At 36.5% G+C, this 25,434-nt stretch overlaps 3 protein-coding genes across 3 annotated transcripts; 2 read left to right on the forward strand and 1 right to left on the reverse strand.

Annotated features, from left to right (window-relative positions):
• Nucleotides 1-725: 725 nt before the first annotated feature.
• On the forward strand, nucleotides 726-5,348 carry CBG21498 (the record flags this gene model as incomplete). The annotated part of the gene is made up of 9 exons (XM_045244852.1): nucleotides 726-732; nucleotides 776-904; nucleotides 954-1,197; nucleotides 1,532-1,814; nucleotides 2,209-2,352; nucleotides 2,699-2,865; nucleotides 4,243-4,357; nucleotides 4,586-4,972; nucleotides 5,166-5,348. The coding sequence occupies 9 exons, from the start codon at nucleotides 726-728 to the stop codon at nucleotides 5,346-5,348; spliced, it is 1,659 nt and encodes a 552-aa protein (XP_045097322.1).
• Nucleotides 5,349-5,513: 165 nt separating this feature from the next.
• CBG21499 lies at nucleotides 5,514-12,352 on the reverse strand (the record flags this gene model as incomplete). The annotated part of the gene is made up of 7 exons (XM_045244853.1): nucleotides 5,514-5,662; nucleotides 6,433-6,758; nucleotides 6,811-7,138; nucleotides 9,759-10,020; nucleotides 10,586-10,767; nucleotides 11,049-11,136; nucleotides 12,347-12,352. The coding sequence occupies 7 exons, from the start codon at nucleotides 12,350-12,352 to the stop codon at nucleotides 5,514-5,516; spliced, it is 1,341 nt and encodes a 446-aa protein (XP_045097323.1).
• Nucleotides 12,353-17,473: 5,121 nt separating this feature from the next.
• Nucleotides 17,474-23,927, forward strand: Cbr-hhat-2 (the record flags this gene model as incomplete). Its single annotated transcript, XM_002632555.2, has 9 exons — nucleotides 17,474-17,637; nucleotides 17,976-18,077; nucleotides 18,753-18,842; nucleotides 19,145-19,662; nucleotides 20,348-21,028; nucleotides 21,455-21,501; nucleotides 22,357-22,654; nucleotides 22,701-23,266; nucleotides 23,421-23,927. The coding sequence occupies 9 exons, from the start codon at nucleotides 17,474-17,476 to the stop codon at nucleotides 23,925-23,927; spliced, it is 2,973 nt and encodes a 990-aa protein (XP_002632601.2).
• Between the last annotated feature and the right edge of the window lie 1,507 nt (nucleotides 23,928-25,434).

Genomic DNA, 25,434 nt, shown 5'->3' on the forward strand with positions numbered 1-25,434 from the left:
CACTTCAACCTTGATTATCTCAATTTCTAATAGAGATATCAAAACTTTGTTAACTGAAAAAATGTTTATCAGTTTATCACCAACATTTAATCAGTTATCAGATTTTTGATATCTCTTGATGGAACCGAGATAATTGAGCTTAAATTACTGTAACCACTATTTCAGCCAACAAAACTAGCCAATCTTCGCGAGAAACGAGGAATCAAGAAATTTTCGAAAAAATTCGGAAAATTTGCGGACACTTTCGGCAAAGCAGCACTTTCAAAAGTGGGAAGTAATGCACTGAAAAAAGCAGGACAAATGATTTTACCAACTTTTTCCTTGGGATAAATGTTTTAATTGTTCTGTTTTTTAATTGTATTTTTTGAGCTCAATTATCTCGGTTCCTATAAGAGATATCAAAATTTTGGCAACTGATAAAACATTGGTGATAATATGATAAACATTTTTTCAGTTGACAGATTTTTGATATCTCTCATAGGAACCGAGATAATTGGGCTCAAAGAGCACATATAGTGTTGTGAAACAATACACTTTTTTTTCTAAAAAATTTTCAGCCTTTTTTTATATTCCACGATCTAGAAAAAATTATGCTAAACGTTCTACGAAATCCACGAAACCTATTAAAAACCTTCTTTTTTCATCAGTTATCACACCTTATCACCCCTATCCCTTTAAAACATCATAATTTTATTCTCTGGTTCAAAGAGTTCCCATTAAGAATAATGGGATGTATCACAGGTACTACATTATCACTAAAACAAATGAACTACAGTAATCTTCAAAGGAACATGGCGCCTGGACCTCGGCCTGATGGTCCTCTACCAAATGACCCTCTTCTTTTCCGTTCAAATGCTTTTTGCCATTTTTCTGGAGTACATGCCGAAAACTTACTGTACTGATGGTAAGAGAACCTGGCGGGAATTTGAAAAATTCGAAAAAAAAAGTTTCAGATGACTATTGCTACAAAATGAAAAACAAGTGCCTAACGGACTTCATTCGCGAGGATGATAGCCAAATTTGTCCGTATAATTCTACAGATTTTGTATGTGTTTTTTTCAATCTTTTTTTGAATTTTTCAAAATTGTGCAGTAGAGCAAATTTTCTATTCCAGAAACAATGTGTTCTGGATGCCAAAAGAGTGGATTTTCGATCAGCTCAATTTGACTATCAACAGGATTGTACTGGTTTAAAGCAGTAAGTATACCGTATCCTTGAGCTCAATTATCTCAAATCTAGTCGGAGATATCAAAATGTTGTCAACTGATAAATTGTTCATCATAGCATAAACAATATTTTATCAGTTGACAAGTTTTTTGATATCTTTCACAGGAATCGAGATAATTGAGAAACATGGATGGGATTTTTCGACTATGACGCCGCGTCGCGGTGCTACGCGACACACGATAGTCTAAGTCTTGTGTACCCACCTCTGCAGTCGTAGCGCAGTAGGTAGCGCGCTAGTTTTTCGATCGAGAGCTCGTGGGTTCGAATCCGCCTAGGGGCTCATTACTTTTTTTTCTTTTTCCAGCTTCTCCTCTTCCACTGCCACTTTCATCGGAACCCTTCTTGGAAACCTCGTCCTTATATACCTCTCTGATACCATTGGCCGTCGTCCTGTGTTCATTTTCTCTATCGCACTTGGAGTTCCTGCTCTTATCCTATCAGCTGCTATCAATGGGGTCATGAACTTTTATATTTTCCGTTTTATTGTTGGATTCGCCGTTGCTGGAACGTTGACTGTCGGATGGACGTACTCATCGGAAATGATTACGCCAAGTCGCAGATTTAGATTGAGGACATTCCCGAATTGGGCGAGTTCTTTTACTTGAATACTTTCAGTTTCAAATTCAACCTAAACTAACTGTACAAAAATGGATATAATTGATCCTTACTGTTTAGATTACCGTAAAGACTTCAATAGAAGGTCACCCTATACTTTCCCGTTGAGCTCAATTATCTTAGTTCCAATAAGAGTTGTCAAAAATGTGTCAACTGATGAACTGTTTATCATAATATTGCCAACATATTATCTGTTGACACATTTTTTATATCTCTCATAGGAACCGAGATAATTGAGCTCAAAGTGAAAGTATAGGTATGTCACAAAACATTTAATGTTTCACTCTTTTCATATTTCTGAAAAATTAAGTTTTTGCACAATTGGTGGTTATTGATATAATCCTAATTGTAAACGTGAATTTCCAGGCAAACGCCCGAATGATGCAAGTCGGAGTGTCCTGGTTGGCTGGCGAATGGAGACTTGCCTCGTATTTATGTGCGACACTCTCGGCTACAGTACTCCCCATGATTTGGTATCTTCCAGAAAGTCCAGTGTTTTTGGAGCAAAAGGTGAGATACCTCTGACACGGGATCACTAATCTAGTTTGAGTAATACAAACCGAAAATCATAAGGTTGTGAAACTGAAAATTTTGGAATCTTTAACTTTGACCAAAATTATCTCGATTCCTGTAAAAGATACCAAAAAATGGTTCACTGAAAAAATGCTTATCATTAAATTTCAATTATTTTATCAGTTGACCAGTTTTTGAAAACTCTCACAAGAAATGAGATAAAAGAGGTTAAGGGTCCTTAAGAGCAAATGACCCAAATTAAAAAGGGGAAACAATTGTCTGAATATCGTTTTGATATAGTTAGATCCCCAATTGCCTAGAATTTGAAACAGTAATATTTCAGAAAAAGTTCGAGCGAGCCGAGAGATCAAGAGAAAAGATCGCAGAGATCTGTCAATTAGAATATGAGCCAAAACCGAGAGAGGAGATGAAGGATTTGAAGAAAATTACACCAATGAAATTGTTAAAAAGTCCAACTTTGAGAAGGAACTTTTTGGTTTTGTGCTGGATGTGAGTGTTTCTTTTATATACTATTTTTTCGTGATTTTAGACGACGAGGAAAAAAAAATTAAATTCACAACATACTAAAAATTTATGAAAATTCATAAAAGAGTATGTGCTCTACTGTCCAGCAAATATCTCATGAATTTTGGAATAAACAAAAATTTTGAAACAGTGAAAAAATATTAGAAATCGCTCCGAAATTAGTTTTTATCTTTCTCTTACAAAAACTAGAATTGAAAGCAGAATATTAAATTTGAAAAAATCGCTCCTTGAAGATATGAAATTAATAGTTTTAGGATATTCCACTTTCACGATATTGAAAGAGAGAATACTCAAAATTTTCCTCAATACTCGAATTAGAATTGCTGAAACTGGAATTGCTAAAAAAAATGGAATTGCTGAAACTGAACTTTTTTGGAAAAATTGATTTTGAATTTTCAAAAATTCTCTGTTTTATACTGTCTTGAAAACGAGAACTACGATAGTTTTCTTCAATTCTATGATTGAGTTGCGAACTAAATCAAGCATGATGAAACTCGGCAAGTACTACAAAATGATACTAATTGGACCATTGTATGTGGTCTATGAACAAAGGTACAGACGAAACGGGCTGGTCGGCCCGGATCGGCCGGCCTTGGGTCCGTTTTTGATCCGTTCAGAAGCTTCAGAAATTGGAATTTGTAAACATGGAGATCATAACTTTGATTTAGTGCGAAATAAGTAGTTTATCAGTGTCTAGAAAAAACGACTGTCAACTTGAGAATTGCAATATTTTCCTGTTTTAGAAATGGAAAAAGAGGAGAATTATTAGAAGAGTAAGCATCAATCCAAAATGACTCAAAACTTCTTAACACCCAAAAATGGAATCGCTGAAACTGAAAATTTTGGAAAAAGTCGATTTTAGATTTTCAAAAAACTATCTGTTTTAACAGTCTTGAAAACGGGAACTGTCATAGTTGCTTTCAATTTCCAGATATTTGAACCAATTTTATTAGATTTGATAGAACTCGACGAGCACTACAAAATCGTACTATTCGGGATATTTTAGCTTCTCTATGAACAAAGTTACAGTGCCAAAAAAAGGAGAGCCATGCCCGGATAAGCTGATTTATGGCTTGTAAAATTGTTCATAGACAAAGTACGGTATTTAAAATAATGTCATTTTGTAGGTCTTGTTGAGTTCTATCCTACCTAATTCATTTGGTTTGAAAATATTGATCCTGGAGGAAGCTACAGAAGGGTCATGTTTTGGTCCGTTTTTGGTCCGTTTACAAGCCTTTTTTCTAGAAAACCAATAATCTCTAAAAAATGTGCAGTTTCATAATTACCGTAATTATCTTTCAAAAATGATATTTCAGCTGCGCGCTTATCTTTATTTTCCAGGTGGTTCTACGTTGGAATGTCCGTCTACATCACGGATTTGAACAGTGGAGATATGGCGAAGAATTTCTATGTCGGACAATTTTTGTGTGGATTTGCGTTGACGGTGTCGAAAATTGTGAGTTAATCGTTCAATTGAAAATTCGAAATTTGGGCAAAATTGTCTTGTAATCATGGCTTAACTGAGAAAATAATGTTTATAACAAATTTAGCAATAATCTCTTCCGTACGGTAATTGAATTGAAAAATGAATTTTTTTCGCAAAATTTAAGATTTACCTGAAACTGGAAAAAAATCTCAAAACTTTAAAAAAATGCTTTTTTTTCTCAAAAGACTAGAATTCCAGACAATAGGTCTTCTTGAACCAAAACTCCCCTGGCTTGGACGTCGTCTGCTTTTCTTAGTCTCCCAAATCATAGCCATATGTGCCTATATCATTATCCTCATCGCTCTCTGGACAAACAACAAGGAAGCCTGGTGGTATACTGTAGCCTATATCTTCGCCTACGCATCTCAATCTCTCTGTCTGGAAACGTGTTATCTATCACTGGCTGAACTGATGCCAACTGATGTTCGAACGATTGCTGGTGCTCTTATGAACATTTTAATGAAAGTTGGAACTATTATGGCATCGACTACAAAGCCCATCAAATTCTGGTATGAACCTCTGTTGTTCATTATTAATTTGATACTGTGCACTGGTGGAGTGGGCGTGGTTTGGAAATATTTACCGGTTAGTTTGAAGTCAAAGCCCGTATGGAGGAACTGAAACTCCTCCACGTCTTGTGGACACTTCCCTAGAATGGCTCTTATAGCGCAGTGGGTTGCGCGCCCGTGTTTCGAGCGACCACTTGTTAGTTCAAATCCCCTTGACCCCAATAGTCATTTTTATCTTTTTTCATCCCCTAAAAATGTTTTTTTTTCAGGAATCCAAAAACATGAACATGCAACTGGTGGGCCAGGATGAGATCAGTGAAGAAGATGATGAATATTCGTCATCCACCAAACCAGACGACGTCACGTCATCTGAAGATCACTCTCATAACCATTCGGAAGTGTCTGAAAATGTTTCGGAGGCCACTGAAAAATCAGAGAAATCTGAAGAATAACCAAGTCTAAACTACATTTTTTCACTGTTTTAAGAAAAATGAATACTTTGGATTCAAATAATGTTTTTTGCTTCATCATAATCTTCTTTGTTATTTTGAAAAAAAACGTGAAGCCAATATAATTTTATTTACAAGTGTTCAATTAAGACCAATTAAGATAGATAATTAACTAATATCAATTAGGGACAACTCTGCTGTTGGAGAATCTGAACCGAGAAGTGGTTGAGAAGTGTCACCAATGGAATTTCGGGGTAGAGTGATTCTGGAGGACTCTCGGAATGTCAAATCGTCACTTTCCACGTCGATTAGGTCTCCTGGAAGTTAAGATTTCAATTTTTTCGAAATTTCACAGTCTACAGTAGTTCAGCCAAAAACTTTTGACGTTTTAACAATTTAGTGAATCCGAAAAATATCGAAAATTCGAAATTTTTCGGTTACTGTTTCAGATTGTTCATGAGTTTTTTTTTTCATTTTTCCGGCCTTTCAATACAAGATTTTGATCAAATTGTTTTGAATTTACTGTAGTGTCTTCAAACACAATTTCGATTTCTGTTTCAGATGGTTCATTAGTGTTTTCCATATTTTAAGGAATTTCAATGGGCAATGGTAACAGGTTTTCAAAAAACTTTGTAGTGTCTGCAAACACCTCAAAATGCGGAAAATGCGGTTTTAAAGTAAAGATATTTATTTTCACAATAGTTCATCTGAAAAGTCTCGAATCTTCAAAAATTAGTGAAACCGAAAAAATTGAAAAGCGAAAATTTTTCGGTTACTGTTTCAGATTGTTCATTTCTGTTTTCAATTTTCAAAGTTTTCAATCATCAAATGTTTTACTTTAAAAGAAATATACTGTAGTGTCTGCAAACACCGCTACGTCAAAATACGGGCAACAAAAAACTCTGAATGGATTTTCTGTTTCAGATGGTTCATAATTACTTTTGCATGAAATTCTAGTCAATACTGGAAACTCTATTTGTTCTTTTTTTATAAATCAAGGAACACATGTTCAGCTTTTTTGATTCCTAAAACTATGATACCGTACACACTAATAGAATGACACCTTGGTGGTGACCCATAAACTAACCTTCCAGTGGATTGTCATTCAACACCTCCACCGCTTCCCCTTGATCTACATCCCTCTTTGAACTCTTTTCTCCATTCGACCCTGATCCTCCTTCTCTTATACTCAAATTCAACTGCTCCAAATCAATTTCAATCGGAACATCGATCCGATCCTTTAGAATCTCCGCACACTCCAAATGAACCTTAGACATGGTCTTGGCGAATGTCGCTAGATGCTGAGCAATGTCTCTGACGTGTTTCTGATCGAGTAGCTCGATTTTGACCATAACGTCGTCACGCATCTTCATGAATCTCCCACGACATTCTTGACGGCACCGGAGCATCATTCTGAAGTGTTTTAAAAAAGTAAAAAATTGAAACTCCCGCCACGCCTTCTCACCTATACTCATAATTGCCGGTTTCCACACGATACAGCGGCTCTTGGATAGCTATGAACTCCACTTCTTCATCATCCAATTCTTTTAGTTTCAAACAGTAAGACAAATATTCATATTTGACATCCAAGTACTTTTTGATTGTTAGCCTTGTGTCTGGGACCACATGATCTATGTAAACTTGAAGATCCGATACCATTTTTTGAAGGGGAACTGCTGATTCGGACTGCTTCTTTGCTATCATTCGATGCTTATCACCAAATGCACTGAACGCTTCGTTCGCGGTTTGTTGCTTCTCATGGGCGGCCAGGTCACAGAAGATGGAACCGAATTCTGGAATTCGCTGTTTCACTTTTCATTTCATAGGCTTCGAAAAATGTTTGTTTTTAGTTTACAGATACAAAATTAGGGATTTCCAGATAGATTGTGTTATTTGGTTGAACCAAATTGGTTCATAACATTCTTATCTTACTGTGTTTTTGCATAAAATTCAAATTTTCGAATTTCCCGCCAGATTTTGAAAATCAAGAAACGTAGGTCATGATTATACTCATTTTAAAGCCATTAGTGCGAGAAATTTATAAATCTTTTTTTCATATTATAATATTGAAAGTTAACAAAGTTATGTTGTTTAGAAAATGTTAAGGGGTATTTTTCTTTTTTTTCAGTGAAACATTGTTAACTTTGAGGTCCTACAAAAATAGTCCCGAACTTTTCAATTTGTTGGAAAATTTCAGATTATACTAAACAAAAATCGAGCTTCAGTTGTATAGTTGACAACTTTAAGCCAACAAAATGAGATAAGCGGTTTTGAAGTTATATAACTCCCATTTCAGCTCTTCGGCATTTTTGACGCTTCGATGAAACTGTATAAAAAAGTTGTCAATTACGAACCTAAAGCTCTATTTCTGCTTAGTATATTCTGCAATTTCCAGACGACTCCGGAAATTGTGAACTACTTCTGTAGGGCTCCAACAATTGACTGTTTCAAATGCTCACCAATTATAAGACTAGCGGTCATTTCTCAATACGAATTTCACGTGAAGTAAAAGTGTTTTCTACAGTCTTGTAAAAGGTTTTAGGTTCTACAAAATGCAATAGGAAGGAATCAAAAATGTGAGTTCGAAGAAAGTTATGAGTCAAATATTAGGTTGGCGGGAAAGTCTTTGTCACTTTTTCAATAGTTTATTTCTCAAAGAAAAAATAACCGAATAATTAATTATATTGTCCATCATTATCAACAACATGTCTCCAACGTTCCCTCAATTTATGGATTCCATTGCGGTAGAATCCAGCCGGGCGTGAGGCAAAGTATTGTTTGAGTGCCGCTTCGACCGCTCCACGGGAATTGAAGCTTCTTCCTTCGAAGGCACGTGTCATATCGCCAAATAACCAATAGTCGGAAGGAGCAAGATCAGGAGAATACGGGGGGTGAGGGAGAACATTCCATCCATATCCCATCAGCTCCTGCTTCACTTGTTTCGAAACATGTGGGCGAGCGTTATCATGTTGATAGTACACTTTCTTGTCTTTCAGGGCCGAACGGTCGACTGCTTTCTTGAGGTTTCGTAGTTGAGTAGTGTAGAGGTCTCCAGTTATTGTTTTGCCCTCGGGCAGAAGTTCCCAGTAGATGGGGCCGTCCACTCCCCACCACACAGAGAGCATAACTTTTTTCGGATGAAGGTCGGGTTTGGGGACATCCTGTGGGCTCTCTCCTTCTCCAACCCACTGGGATTTCCTGTGGTGATTATCGTAGAAGACCCACTTCTCATCTCCGGTTATTAGCCGGTCCAGCCATCGATCGCCCGCGTGGAGAGTGAGAAGAGTAATCGAATCGTCGACTCGGCGGTCAAGGGTGGCTTGAGACGCGAGATGAGGCATGAATCGACCAAAAAGTTTTCTCATTCCAAGAGACTTCAAACCTTCAAGGACTGTGCTATGGTGAACTCCGAATGTGACAGCTAGTTCACGGCTAGATTGAAATGGATCCGATTGCAATGCGTGCTTCAGCTTGTCCAAATCCAACTCACGGGGTCTCCCAGAGCGATCCTTTTCATCGAGCGAGAAGTCATCTTTTTCGAAACGATGGAACCAATTGCGAATAGTATTGTAGTGAGGGGCATGTGTGTTGTACACATTCTTCAAGAAAGTTTCCGAATCCTTCATCGTGGTGTGAGATAGGAAGAGGTAAATCAAAACATGTCTGATGTGAATAGCAGTGGGAACAAACATATCGTTTCAATTACAGATGAGGAGCAGGGAAGGAGATGGGGACTTGTTTATATGGAAGGTTCTTATCACCTTGTTATTCACTAGAGTCGATATCATACACAGCCTCCATATACGAGAACAGTGATTAAACAAACAGAGTGACAAAGACTTTCCCGCCAACCTAATAGAAACCACATACAGTACCGGTGAATAAGATATACCAAAAAACGTTTTTTTCATTTTCAGGATTTAGAATTAGAATTATTTATTTTCAAACGGTGTCATACGGTACATAAGAAAAAAGGCAGCTCCCGGATTCTTCATTTAGTTAGTTCTATTAGAGACTATTGATTTGAAAAGTACTTTAATAATCTTTAAAAACGGGGAACATTTTTTAACAAAGCCCTGATTCGAACTAGAACTTGTCGATAATGTTAAGCTTCAATCTCGGTTGTCCAGTTTCCGATGCTTTTGAAAATCTTGGAGTGTGTAAAATAGACCTAGATTCAAAACTTTGCATTTACAGAATTTTTCGGAAATTTCTAGGTTTTCATCTATTTGCCGATTTCTGAAAGAACCCCCTTTTTTCCAATTTTTGTACTGATAAAAATGAAAAAAGCAGATGTCCCCTTAAGATGATCTTCAGACTTTGGTTCAATTTGTTTCGTTTTCCCCATTTCAAAATCTTATTAAAATTCTGTACGAGCGAAGGATCATCAATACGAGAAATCAAAATTCGTACCTTTCTGACACTCGGAAATCTTCTGTTGATACTGGAACATATCGCCAAAATAAGCGACCAAATGCCTATAGAATTCCGCATTCTCCTCCAGTATCTTCTCCTTTTCTGCCAATGGATCATTTGTCAGAATCGCTCTGGAAAGGCCTAGGGCATCTGCCGAGTCTTGGTCCATAAATTCCACGACTTTATGTTTCACTTTCTTGATCAAAATGTCCAGTGTCTTGCCTTTGGTATTGGCGTCGTCCAGTTTGTTTATTGTTATCTGAAAGTTGTTTTTCGAAAATTGAATATTTTAATGTTTTAGAAATTCCAGATATCGGGCTTCTGATTTTTACTCCGTTATCTTGAAGCTATCGGCTCAACAGTTTTGAAAATTTGCTCTATCGTTGATTTTTGGAATTGCCATGAAAATCGTTTTTTTTTTCTTACATAAAACAAGATAACATTTCTATTTTGCTAAATTTTTGCATAAAACTAATATTTTTGAATTTTCACCAAGGCGCATAAAGGTTCAAGGTTTTCAAAAACAAGGAAAGTAAGACATGATTATACTCATTTTGAAGCTCTTAGTACTGAATACTCACTGAGGTATGATGTTTACAAGGTTTAAAAATGAGCTTACAGATGTTTGATTAATGATACAGTGCCGGACCAAAACAAAAACATTTTCTTCAAATTTTTAATGTTTCAGATATTTCAGAAACATAGTCTCTGATTTTAGCATAGTTTCTCTTTTTTCACCCTCCTTTATTAGACAATTTTTGCAAATGTGGTCTATCGTTGATTTTTTTCCAAATTTTCGTAAAAATTAGTTCTTGAAAACTCACCTTCACAGGATTCAAGCTGACTTGTATCAATTGCGCTACTGCTGATTTTCGTTCTCCCTTCACGGTAATCCCATTTATTGCCACAATCTCATCTCCACATCTAATCCGTCCATCTTTGAATGCTGGCGACTTGTCAAATACTTGGACCACGTACACACATGGACAATATGGACCGCCACCGCCTGGAAAATTTGCAAAATTTCTGTGAATCCGAAAATTCTGGAGTTCTCTAGGCCCTTGCTAATTAATTCTATGCTCTTTCAAAATTTCGTTTTGAATCACTAGTGCATTAGAAACTAACAAGAACTAGATAAAAGATATTAGGTATGTAGCTGAATCAGTGAATTTTTAGAAAGTGCTTTTTTTTCAAATGTTTTGAAAAACTCAAACGGTATTTGATTTGAAAGCATATTCTTCATACTAAACTAGAAAAAATGCTGAAATTTTGTTTAAAGAGACATACCAATCGAAATACCAACAACTCCTTTTTCATCCTTGGTCAACTCAATGGTCTCCGATTGGATTCGCATCCCGAGACGGTCCTCTTCGATCTGGGATTTTTGAAATTTGCAGTTTTAAAGATATTGATTTTGAATTTTTTTTCTGTTTCAAAAACTTCAGAAAAAAGAAACAAGTGTTTGTAATTTTTGATATCGAAGTTTCACCAAATAGTTTTTCAAGTTTTAAAGTGGCTAGGTTATCATCCAAATTGTGCACTCAACAGTGTTTTTGCTGTTTCGAAATTTCCAGAATCAACCCAAAATTTCTAAATTCCCAATTCGAACTCATTTTTTCTGGCAGATTTCAAATTTCGACCAAGACCAAATGTTCCAGATCGAATTCCAGTTTTGAAATTTTCAGAGAAGAAACCAAAATTTTGAGCATTTCGATTCTGTATTTCTTGGCTATCATTTTCCAAGTTCCCGCTAGAACTGGCTAAGTTAGCATCAATAGTATCGAAAAAGACGAAAATAGAGTATTTTAAATTTTCGGAGGAAATTTTTACAAATTTAAAGTTTCGAAATTTTCAGAAAAAAAAACTGAATATTTTAATTTCGTTTTTCGTATCTCGCCATATTTCGAATACGCACCAAACGTGCATTTTCTCGACTACCATTGCAAATAGCTTGAAAGGCGAAAGTTGAGAATTTCCATTTTTGGAGGGAGTTGTTTTTATTTTTTCAGTTTCGAAATTTTCAGATAAAAAATCGAAATTCTCTAATTCATTAGTATTGTCATTGTTTGAGGTTTCAAGTTTCGCCAAACCGAAAAACTCGAGACTATCATTAAAAATAGGTCAAAAGTCGAAAATTGAGAGGTACCACTTTTGGCGGGATTACAAAAAAAATCCACAATTTTTTTCGGTTTCGAAATTTTTAGGAAAAAAATACCGAATTTTTTAAATTTACTTTTCTGAGTATCTAAATGATTGCGTAATCCGTATATTTCGGATACCCGCCAAGCCAAAATGTTTTCAAATACCATTAGAAATAGGTTAAAAACGAATAATCGCGACTATCCTAATTGGGCGGGGAAATTGAAAACTTTTAAAAAATTAGATTTGTTTTTCAATTCACTTGTTTTCATCTCTAATTAACTATGAGGAAAACCTACCTTGCGATGCTTTTTTCCCTCATTATTTTTAATGGTTTTTCGGTTTGTTTTTGGAGGCATTTTGAGAAAAATCGAAAAAAAAAATTCCGAATGCTCTTTTACTCGATACTAAAAAGAAAAATTTGCGCAAAATTTCTGATTGCTCACCTCCATCGTTTGTCGTAAATCACAGGGTCCTGGAGACCTGTCACTTGGCTTTTTTGTCTATTTTTATTTCGAAGAATCGATGTTTGCAAAATGCAAAATTTCGGAGTAGAAGAAACAAGAGAAGAAGAAGAGCAAGAAAAAGGAGATGTTGCTCGAAAATTGAAAAAGAGCAGAGAGAGGGAGAAGACGCGGGCAGCCAAATAGGGATGGGGAGAGTGTGAGGAGCACGAGAGACGCAGAGAACGAGATAGTGACAGCGGAAAATGAGAAAAATAGGAGAACAAGGAAGAGGGAAAAATAATGGAGCAAAATGGAAAATGAAAGAGAAGAATTTTACCAAATTTAGAGGCCCATAATGAAAATTGAAATTGATTTTTTTTTCAATTGTTAATGTTTCAAAATGTTAACTTTATCGCAATATGTACAAGAAAACGGCATTTTCTCCGTTTAGCTGATTTGAGCAAAACGAAATTTTCGAAAACATTTTTGAAGAAGCTGATTTCTTTCAAACTATTTTTTGCAACCGTGCAGCTCAGCACCTCCAATATATTGACAGTAAGTTTACCTACTCGAGGGGATTTTGTTAATGGAATGTTAACATTTTAGGAACTGACGCAACATAACCACAGACATACCTACATGGTTATGCTTATTCTGAAACAGTAAACAAAACTTTTTTGAAAAAAAATTAATCAGAAGTAGTTTTGATATTTTCAACTCTCCATAGGATTTTTAAATCTCAAGAGGTGCAAACTTGAAAGATAATTATATCCGGCTACTTTAAAATTTTTGGAACTCCTCTTTTTGAAAAAAGACATATTCTTACTGTAATTTTGTTCTTTATTTTAGTTGCTTCCGATTAATGGAAATTTGGTATCTTTTGAAAATTTTGTCCAGGATGTTCGGGATCGGGTTTTTCTGGATCAAAAATAATTCCCTATCAATATCAACAAAAAACCTTATCAAATTTCGTCCAGAAGCAATATACTTAGATTTGTCAAAGTGTATGATCTGAAATGCAGTTTTTTGGTATTTCCGATTGATGGAGGTTTGATACAACTACTCAAAATCCTATTGTTAACAGTTATATTAGAATTTGTTTCGTTCGAGAACACTGGTGAAACATAACTACAGAAATACTTATGTCGTTATGCTTATTCTGAAACCGCAACTAATGTTTTTTATTTAAAAAATTGTTAATTAAAGTAATTTTGACATTTTCGATTCTCCAGGATGAAAAACCTCAAGAAAGTTTCTTTTTGGAAAAAAAAAAGAAGATATTCCTGTAATTTTATCAGCTCACTTTCAACAAAAAATGTTTCTTATTTCCCGCCAAGTTTTGGTTTTAGAAAATGAAAACAAGTTTTGAATTCGAGAAATTAAAGAAAAATATGTTGCTAATAATAAGTTCTGAAGAGAAGTTTCAATCTTTAGAAAACTCATTGAAACTGGTAATCCTTTTATTTCTGTTAACTTTTCGTTAAGCTGACTTCTGCAAAAAAAATTCAAAAGAAAAACCTTTAGTTATTCTTATTCTGAAACTGCATTTTTGAAACTGAAACTAATTGTTTTGAAAAACAAAATTCTTACTGTATTTGTCGGAAAATTTTATTTTGATTTTCCGATTTCTATGTTTTTTTGCCGTTTCAACTAAACGTTTTGGGACTTCCTAGGGCATTGACTGCATTAGTATTGGTTAATTTCATATAATTTTGTTAGCTTAAGGTTCATGCATGTTGTCAATATCAGTTAAATTGTGCTTTTTAATTTAATTTTAATTTGTTTATTGATCAGGTGTAATAAAACATTAGAGGGCAGGACATGAAAGACTCAGAAAATGAAAGACTCAGAAAATGAAAAAATGAAAATTTGAAGAAATACATAGTTTTTGAAACACACAATTTCAGATTCTCAAACTTCGAATCCCTGAATCTACTTCAATATCTATCAGAGAGTTTTCTAGAATTTTCTTACCATTCTTTTCGAAAGCCAATTTTAGAATCATCATTGATTCAGTGATACAGTACCGGACAAAAAGAAATCAACTTTTAGTTTTTCGAGAGTATCTTAAAAACTATGAGAGCTAGTACTCTGAAATTTCGTATGTATGTTTTTGAAAGGCTCAGAAATATTCCAAAAAAATATCAAGTCCGCAGACACCATATCAGACGCGCAATTGCTAAAAAAAATCATATTTTCGAATTTTTTCAGTTTTTCAGAGTTTTCACTTTTTTTGTTTTTTTTTCAATTTTTTTGGTTTGTTTGTAATGAGTTTTGTTCCTATAGATGGGTAGAAAACATAACAACAAAACGTCTACTTTGGCGGTCCAAGAAGCGGTCGTTCAGGGCATCCAGATGGGTCTGAAGCGCAAGGATCTGGCTCAACGATTTGACGTTATCTGGTACAGTAAAACCAATGTTTCGAAACAGTAACATTTTTGAACTGTTGAATTTTTCGGGGATTTGTTTGTTTCGAAAACCATTATTTTCGCTCTGGCTGGAAACTCAAAACTAGGAAATATGCTATGAAGATCTTGAATTATTAAATTTTAGTTGATTGTTCCAATTTCTATAGAAACAGTAAATTTGAACTCAGCCTGCACCTCTCAATGAGTTGAGCTACTAAGTTTCAGCTAGTTTATCTCGGTTCTTGTGAGAGCTATCGAAAACTTGTCCACTGAAAAAATGATTATCATCTTATCAGTTACATTCTTTCACTATCAGTTGACAACTTTTTGATATCTTTTATAGGAACCTATCCAAGTTGGGTCAAACGTAGGGGCCCTAAAAAACGATCGAAAAAAAATGCATTTTTTTAACTTCAAAGAATTTTATTTTTGACTCCAATAATTCCAATTTCCACTCCATATAATCCCAAAGTTTTCTCTGTTTTATAATCGCTTCTTCTCCTCTTCCATCCCATACCTCATTTATTCCAATGCTCGGTCACCGTGGCGATTTTCAAGGTCACCTTATGTGAAAAGAATGGTTAAGTGGGGGGGGGGGGGGGGGGTGTCTTTTGAAAACAAGTACGTTGTCTCCCTACGTTTCACACAGTTTTCCTCCTTTTGAGAGAGAGAGAGAGAGAGAGAGAGAGAAAGCAAACATTCACGAACAACGACAAGGTCTTACGTCTCAGGTCTTACGTTAGAACTTATTTCCCAACACCCTTCTTTTATTTTTGTTTGATTTTTACACATTTTTATGATAACTCAGCTTTCTGTTCTAGGTTTGCACCATTTCAATGTTTTCCGAATTTTTTCAAAGTTCCAGAATGTTCTAAACAAGTTGCTCATATTTTTTTTAAATTCTTTGTTCAAATAATTTCTATTTTTTGGGAAGGTTCTGAAAAGGTTTTCATTAACTGCGGATCTCTTGTTTTTTTGAAAATACCCTAACTTGAATTTTTGCCGTTTCAGGAATTCTAAAAATTATATTTTTTCAGATTGTTCCAATTTTTGAGTGACTTTTGTTATCATTTATTTTTTTGGCTTACATGTATGAAAAAACATCAAAATCGCAATTTTTAAGGTTTCAAAAATTTCAGAAAAGTTTTCTACTTTTATTTTAACACATTATTTGCTTAAAGGGGGCGTCCGCTAATTCCAAAATTTTTGAGATTTTTATATCAATCGGTCCAGAATTTTGTGTCGGGAAGAAAACTCTCTTAGAGGATAGTCCGAAAATCACTGGTTCTTAAGATATATGCCAAAAACAGGTCAACAAAAATCAACGTAGAGGGCGCAGATTAGGGAGAATAATAGGGAAAATAATTCACGTCTTTATTATGACCTGTTTTTGACATATATCTTAAGAACGAGTGATTTTCTGGCTATGCTCCAAGGGAATTTTCTTCCCGACCCAAACTTCTGATATGAAAATCTCAAAAATTTTGGAATTAGCGGACGCCCCCTTTAACCGCACTTGGATTCAAGCCAATGAGTCAGAAATCGCGCCCCGGTAAACGTGAGATTTTAGAAAAGATTCGCTGCTGAATTATGTGGCTGAGGATCAAACTTTTAAACGTTGCACGAAAAAATCACGCGTTGCAACTCCTTGATTAGAACTAATTAGGTGAAATCCACGTCAACTTGGAAATTATGAAATTTCTTTTGGCCTAAAAGTTATTTGGAGCGCGTTTTTGACCCGTTGGCTTGAACCCAAGTGTAACCGCTTTTTTTTCGAAATTTTCAACAAAAAGATAGAAGAAATTTAATAATTTCCAAGTTGACGTGGATTTGACCTAATTAGTTTTTATCAAGGAGTTGCAACGCGTGATTTTTTTTTTGTCCAACGTTTAAAAGTTTGATCCTCAGCCACATAATTCAGCAGCGAATTTTTTCTAAAATCTCACATTTACTGGGGCGCGACTTCTGACCCATTGGCTGAACCCAAGTGAGATTATTGAGAATGCAGTAGAGCGTGCTTACAATCGTTTTCAAGAATTTTTAATTTTAAAAATGTGATTTTCCAAATTTCAATAAGCTCAAGTATTGATAGAAATCTTTTGAATTTCTTTATTAGATTAATCAAGAATGAGCAACTGATAAAACAGAGAAAAATCTTTTATTCACAGTTTCAAAAAGTTGTAAGGAAAATCGAGAAAAACTAATGTTTATCAAAATAAAATAACTATAGACTGAGAAGATTCCGACCAAAACATTTTTCGGATTCAAATTTGCTCAAAATAGATGATAAAAATAGACGTTCGAGAATCATTCTTTTTTTGAGTATTAAAAATTGAAATTTTTTGAAAAATTGATAAATGGAAATTATTGTCGTCTGAGAAAAAAAGGTTGAGACGCAGACAGTTTTTCTCTGCGTCTCCACCTAATATGTGCTATTTAGGCTTGCCGCTTCGAGCTTGCTACCGTATTCAGACTGCAAAAAATACTCTCTAACCTTTTTTTCTCAGACAACAATAATAATAGCTTTTTCTTAGAACAATGATACTGTAACTCATAGTTTCTCGTTACGGCCAGCCACGACCCCATTATGTATGCTAACCAATAACAAATGTTTTCCTTACTATACACTTCCACAAACATCATAACTACGTTCTTTTTATTCCTAATATTTACAGAAAATGTGCCCACTTTCCCGACGTCTTCTTCCAACAACTACAATATGAAAACGTCGTCACCTAGTATCCCTGGACCTCTTCCAAAACCCGAAAGGGTTTTAGCATGGTCCATTTGGATTTTCCACTCCCTTTTCGCTTTTGTCATCGCTTATTGGGTCTCGAATGGAAAAGCCAAGGGATGGATCAAGCATTGGATGCAGGATAGTAGGTTTGTAAAGTTCCAAGGCGCATAGCTCGAAAACTAGAATAGCGAGCAAAAAGTTACAAAAAACAAAAATGTGAAACATAAAATTTTGCGTATTTTGTCTGTGAGCAACTTTTTGATAGCTACCGTAGTTTTTGAGACATGCGCCTTTTAAGTAGGCGTTTTTTTGTCCGACGCTATAACTTCAAAAGCGCATATCTCAAAAACCAAAAAAGCTATTCAAAAATAATCAACTACGAAAATATATGAAATTTTATGTTTTACATTTTTGTAGTTAACTACTTTTTGATACCTACCGTATTTTTTGAGATATGCGCCTTTAAAGAAAACAGTTTTTCCAGCTATTTGCCCGGATGGAAAATGGACTTGTCGGATGCTGAATGGGCGTATTATAGGCAAACTGTATGGCATTTACTACTGGATTACGGTCTGCACAGTTTAGGGTGAGCAATTTCGAAAAAAAAAACTGGGGCATGACCTAAATTTTTCTGGGTCATGACCTAATTTTTCGAGGTCGTGACTTAATTTTTTCTAGGTCATGACCTTGTTTTTTTTTGGGTCATGACCTAGTTTTTTCTGGGTCATAACCCAGATTTTTCTAGGTCATGACCCAGATTTTTCTAGGTCATGACCCAGATTTTTCTAGGTCATGACCTAATTTTTCATGACCTTTTCAGTCTTGACCTTTTTTTTTCTGGGTCATGACCTAAATTTTTCTGGGTCATGACCTAAATTTTTCTGGGTCATGACCTTATTTTTTTTCTAGGCCATGACCTAATTTTTTCTAGGTCGTGACCTAGTTTTTCTAGGTCATGACCTAGTTTGTTCTAGGTCGTGACCTAGTTTTTCTAGGTCATGACCCAGATTTTTCTAGGCCATGACCTAATTTTTCTAGGTCATGACCTTGTTTTTCTAGGTCATGACCTAGTTTGTTCTAGGTCGTGACCTAGTTTTTCTAGGTCATGACCCAGATTTTTCTAGGCCATGACCTAGTTTTTTGTAGGTCATGACCTAATTTTTTCTACGTCGTGACCTAGATTTTTCTGACCTAATTTTTCAAAAAATTCAAAAAATTGAATTTTTCAATTTTTCAAATTCCCAATAAGCCATTTTTCCAGAATCTACCTCTCCAAACACTGTCTGCCGTCTCCAATCTCTCGTTATGCACTCATTTTGACGGGTTTTTTGGTCCATATTCATATGAGCAGGTAGCAATTTTGATTTTGAAATTTGTCTAGGCCATTTAATGTGGTGGCCTAAAAAAATCATGTAGAGAAAGTTAGGCCACCATGTTAAAATGGCATAGAAAACCCACAAGACGAATATTAGGCTATTTTTAGTTCATTTACTACGGTGGCCTAGAAAACTCGATTTGCGAAAGTTAGACCATCGTGTTGAAATTTTTGAAAATTAAAAAAAGTAAAATTCTAGAAGTTATAGGAACTTCTGAAAATCAAAATTTTTGAATTTCCCGCCAAATCTAAAACCTCTAAATTCAATTTTCTTTCAGTTTCCAATGCATCGTGGTCCTCTACGCCTTCGCAGCTACTGTAATTTTTGCCACGTGGCTGATGGGCGGAGCCAAACTCGTTCCCTGGATTCTATGCATCAGTTTCATTGCAAAAGCCACTCAATACGTCCCATTCAGCTCTGGAACCCATATTTTCTACCGGGAATTCAATATTTATTTATACGGATCCATCAAAATTCTGAACTTTGCCCTCTACCTCTCCGATGGTCCAAAATTCAGAAATTTCTGGAAACTTCTGGAAGAATCACTTCTCTACTTCTCCTACCTACCGTACTCTATGACACTAATCGTTCGTTTCGAGGACTTCAAAGAGCAATTCGAAAAATGGGAAAAAAATCGAGAGATTTTTTGTTGGGAGACGAAAAAAAGTGCGATTTGGTTTGGAGTACGGCTGGCTTTTTGGGGTGCATTTATCGATTTTTTATTGCATTTCATTCATGTGCAAGCGTTGTTCAATTCGCCGGACTCGTTGGTCAATAGCTTGAATGTTTATGAAGGTATGTTTGTAGGCTCCGCCCCCTTTTTCGAATTAGGCGCTATTTTTCAAGAAAATGGCTGATTTTGAAATATTTTCGAAATTAAATTCGAACATTTAGATTGAAAGAATTTTCAAAAAATTAAAGTTGGTGGCCTAGAAAACTAAACTCTCAAAAGTTAGGCCACCATTTAAAAATTTCCTAGAAAGCACACCAGATAAGTATAAGGCCATTTCTATGATCTGGTGTTCAACTGGTGTGTTCTCTGGTCTGTTTTAACATGAGGCCTAACTTTTGCAAGTGGAGTCTTCTAGGCCACCATAGTAGATGAGCTAGAAATAGTCTCATATTCGACTGGCGTATTTTTTAGGCCATGTGAGTGTGGTGGCTTAACTTTTTCAACATGACTTTTTAGGCCACCATGGTAAATGGCATAGAAAACACGCCAAGTCAATATCTGGGTATTTCTAGGCCAAAAAAGGTGTTGGCCTAGAAAATTCAACTTGCAAAAGTTAGGCCACCATGGTAAATGACCTAGAAATGGCCTGATATCCACCTGGCGTGTTTTCTAGATCATTCAAACATGGTGGCCTAACTTTTGCAATTTGGCTTTTCTGGCCCATCATAGCAAATGGCCTGGAAATTGACTGGTATTCAGGTCAACTGTGCCCCAAAAAAATTCAAAAAAATCGAAAAATTTTTTCAGTCTGCGCAATCGCCTACGTTGCTGGTCAACTATTCCATGTCAAATACGTTGTCATTTTCGGTGTACCCGCCTTTTTCGCGGCCCTCGATGGATTTCAACCGCCCCCACCACCCATTTGCATATCTCGTGTCTCCCTGTACTCCAGGATGTGGAGACATTTTGATAATGGGCTTTATCAATTTTTAAAGCATCAAGTCTACATTCCAGTCATGAGAAAACCCCTACCTCTGGTTTTATCAATTTTAAGAGGGCTTGCAGCTCTTTGTGCAGTTTTTGGAGTGGTCTTGGCTTGGCACGGGACCAGAAGACACTATATTTTCTGGGTCACTCTTTCGGCCACCGAACTCATTGTGGAGAGAATCGGTTGGCAGATTTGGGAGCGCCCGGAAGTTCAGAAGCTCCGAGAGAGAATTGGAGAACATGGGTGCCGAAGAATCATGGCTACTCTCATGCTGCTTACAGTAACCCCTGGAATTTTCGGAGTTTTCTTCTTCTTGGGACAAGAAGGCGTTGGAGAAACAATCGCGATGAATGTAGTGGTTCAGGGATTTTTGGATGTTATCAATTTTAATATTTCTGCATTTCCGCTAACTGCCGGGTTCGCATTTTTGCATATTTTAACTCTGGGTTACTTCTTTAATAATGTTTGTTTGGATATTGAATTTTGGAGAAGGAAGAGGAGTGAATTGAAAATTGAATAAATAGTTTTTTTCTGTGATTTTTTGATTTTTGTTTTCAGATTTTCTCTGGAGCGATCTTTCTGGCGCGAAGTGGAATTTTAGGAAAAACATTTTCAGGAATCTCTTCTGTCAGAATTACAAAAAAACGAACTTTCGTCGAGAAATCTGAATATTCGTTTTTTACTGAAATTTCTAGAATTTTTCGAAAAAAAAGATTTCAACTTTCTGTTTTTTTTAACATTTCGCATCCCTATTTTTTTATTTTTTTTAGCTTTTTTTCTGGAAATAAAATTGAATTTTCAGCGAAAAATCGGTTAAAAATTCGAAATTTTTCAATTTTTGAGGAATTTCGAGAAAAAAAACACTTTTCAGAATGTAAAAATTAAATTTTCCGCTATTTTTTTATATTTTGAATCGATAATTTCAGCATTTGCTTCTTTATTTTCAGCAAAAAATGCTCAAAAAATCGGCGAAGTTGACAATTTTCGAATTTCGGCAGTTTTCAACGAAAAATCTGTAAATTTCCAGAATTTTTCAATAAATTATCAATTTTCAGCTTACTTTAAAATTTTTATTCGAAATTTTCAGCATTTTTTCCTATATTTTTTAAAGAAAATTTCCCGAAATTCCGCTCGAAAATAGGCAATGCGCAATTTTCGAATTTCGGTAGCGCGCGAAAATCGTTGCGAGACCCATGTAAATTTCCGCATGTGCGTCTTTAATTGTTTTGCAGTTCGGCAATATTTTCAGCGCTTTTTCTAAAGTTTTGCTTCAAATTTCTCGGTTTTTGTTGACAAATATCAGTCAAAAAGTTATTTTTAATCAAATAAGGGGTTGTTAGCGGGTAAACAACCGCGAAAATTCCACCGGGACTGGGGAATTGGCGCGGAATAATTATCACCTTGACTACGGTTACACTTGTTGTCGCATGTGTCGCCTCTTCCACGTGTTTTGTCTCGTTGGATTTGAGTCTTGATTCCAGAAGCTATTTTTGGGCTTTTTCAGATACAGTTTTGGGATTTTCCCGATTTTTTCGTATGTCGGATAGTCACAATACCCTTTTTCTCATCGAATTCCCCTGTTTTCCCTTCTTTTTCTCACTGAAATTGCTTCAAATTTCCCATTTTTTCATTTTCCTTTTTTGGGTTTTTCAGAAGCAGTTTTGTGGTTTTTGCCGATTGTTTCGTGGGCTTCACAGTCTAATTACTCTTTTTCTTATCAATTTTCCCGTTTTCTCTTGTTTTTCTCCCTGAACATGCTGAAAAATTCCCCCTTTTTTCAGCGATGTTCCTAGAATACATCAAACCGTTCTGCTCGTTTGTGCCCGAGGTGGCGAAGCCAGAACGGAAGATTCAGTTCCGCGAGAAGGTGATGTGGACGGCTGTGACGCTCTTCATCTACCTTGTCTGCTGTCAAATCCCACTTTTCGGCATCATGACATCCGACTCTGCCGACCCCCTCTACTGGATGCGTGCCATTATGGCGTCGAATCGTGGAACGCTGATGGAGCTCGGAATCTCGCCAATCGTCACTTCCGGAATGATCATGCAGCTGCTCGCGGGTATTAAGGTCATCGAAGTTGGAGATTCGCCGAAGGAACGCGCTCTTTTCAACGCTTCGCAGAAGTGTAAGCCGTCTAGAAGGCTTTTCATTCTAATTCTAACAATTTTCAGTGTTCGGAATGTTGATCACAATCGGACAAGCCCTTGTCTACGTCATGACTGGTATGTACGGCGACCCATCAGAGATTGGAGCCGGAATTTGCCTCCTTCTCGTCGTCCAGCTCACGATTGCCGGTCTCATCGTCCTCCTTCTCGACGAGCTCCTTCAAAACGGCTACGGTCTTGGCTCGGGAATCTCTCTCTTCATTGCCACCAACATTTGCGAGACAATCATCTGGAAAACGTTCTCGCCAGCTACTATCAACAGTGGACGTGGTACTGAGTTCGAAGGAGCCGCCATCGCTCTCTTCCATCTTCTCGCCACCCGCTCCGACAAGATTCGAGCTCTCCGTGAGGCGTTCTATCGTGGACATCTCCCGAATTTGATGAATTTGTTGGCTACTGTCTTCATTTTCTCGATTGTTATCTATTTGCAAGGATTCCGAGTTGAGCTTCCGATCAAGTCGTCTCGCCAGCGTGGACAGTATGCTACCTACCCAATCAAGCTCTTCTACACCTCAAACATGCCGATTATTCTGCAATCCGCTCTTGTTTCCAATATCTTCGTCATCTCTCAGGTTTGTTTTTACTCAAGCTAAGAATCCAGCCTTCAAAAATCGATTATTGATTTTTGAAGGTCGGCTTCCCTGCAATTGATTATCAGTTTCTTTTTGGGTCAAACTAGGAAAACGACCTTCAAAAATTCAAAAAGTCATTTTCTTTTTTTTCCAGATGCTCGCTAACAAGTGGGGAGGAAACATCTTCGTTGACATCTTCGGAAAATGGGGTGATGATAACAACGCGAGAGGCATCCCAACCGGAGGACTCTGCTACTACCTATCCCCACCACACTCCTTCGCAGAGATGTACAATGATCCACTTCACTGCATCGTCTACATCGTCTTCATGCTCGGAACCTGTGCCTTCTTCTCCAAATCCTGGATTGATGTGTCCGGATCTTCTGCCAAGGACGTTGCCAAGCAACTTAAGGATAGACAGATGGTTATGAGAGGTCACCGTGAGGCGTCGATGATCCACGAGCTCAACAGGTACATCCCAACTGCCGCTGCCTTCGGAGGACTCTGTGTTGGAGCTCTCTCTGTGACTGCTGACTTCATGGGAGCCATCGGATCGGGAACTGGTATCCTTTTGGCCGTCACAATCATCTACCAATACTTTGAAACGTTCGTCAAGGAGCAAGCGGAGGCGGGAGGAGTCATGGGAATGTTCCTGAACTAAGTGTTCTCACTTTCAATGTGTTTATAATTGTTTTCTCGATTTGTTTCAATGCTGAGTGTGAAGACGCTCGATTCCGGTTGTCATTATTTGAATAATATTAGTTTTAAGAGTAATTATATATGTCCCCCAATTTTTCTTTCATTTCTTTCCCCCATAATTGCAACAAAGATCTCTAAAATGTAAAAAGATGTTTATTATCTAGTTCTAGAAAAGATAGCGAAGAGTTATGCCCAGAGATAAAGCGAGTAACAAGGAATAGTTCAACAATAATAACGAAGAAAGTAGAAAGCACGAATCTGAGGAGGTAAATAATTGGAAATTTTGGAAGAGCTAACAGAAAAGAAACACTGATGTAGTAGGAAAAAAAAATCAACCGTTCAAGGAGTCCAGCTCCACCGGACGCTGCTGAAGAGGTCCTGGTGGCGGTGCAGAATACCGCCAGTTTTGCCAACGATCGCTTATCCGTTCTCGGAATGCATCATACCGAATTCCCATCTCCATCACCACGGCGTTGTACCTCTGGTAGGGGGTCCGTCCTTCGATGAATCGTTGGCGTTTGGCTTCTTTTCGACGATTCTTCTCGGCTAGCTGTCGCATGTGCTCGTGGCGGAGCACCCTGGCTCGTTCTCTACGTGGATCATCTTCGTCATACGCCTCTGGACCATTTTCCAGCATAATCGTTCGCGATTCAGCGTACTTGTGAGAGCTGAAAATGCGCTCTATTGAGAATTTTCTTTTGGCGGATTTTTTAAAATACAGTTTGGAAAAAAAAACTCACAGATACCAGGCAAGTGGGCCCACCACACAGACTACCAGGCAAAAAACCACAATGACGACTACGGTAATTATGAAGTCTGTAGTCTTGGTCCACGCCTCGAAGTCTTGCCATGTGATGTTGTTGATATCTTCCCACATTCCCATTTTTCTGGAAATTTTGGATTTTTTTAAAGTTTAAATCTTTAGTTTTATGAAAAATTCAAATATCAAAAATGGCACAAGAAACCATACGACATCAAACGAAGAATTTAAAAAAAACGACGAAAAAATTTATGTACAAAAAAATGTTTCAAAAAAACGAAAAAGTGAGGTAAGGAGAAATTTTGAACTAAACAATAATTTTGGCACTAAAAATAAATCGAAAAAAATTGCTTAAAGAAGCTGCTTCTGATGATCGGCCTCCTCCATTTCTTTCACTTTTTCCGTTATGATCAGCTCCATTTGGCGTTTGTATCTAAAATGTTTTTTTTTAATATTTTGTTTAATTTAAATTTTTATTGCTTCATCTGACGCAGAAATCTATGTGGATTCCCATAAAAATGCAAAAAAAAACCGCATCGAAAAAGCAAAGTTGTTTCTGGTGGCCGAGTCGGGGGTTTTCTAGGCCAACTGCGAAGGCAAAGCGCGCGAAATTTGAATTTTTATTGATTATTAATGTTTTTTTCAGAACTTTCTCAGGTTTTCAATATATATCTGTGAGAAAATTAACAGAAATCTTCAAAAATCTGGA

The sequence above is a fragment of the Caenorhabditis briggsae genome (genome assembly GCF_000004555.2).
Source record: "Caenorhabditis briggsae complete genome, chrIV, whole genome shotgun sequence".
Taxonomy (NCBI): Eukaryota; Metazoa; Nematoda; class Chromadorea; order Rhabditida; family Rhabditidae; genus Caenorhabditis; species Caenorhabditis briggsae.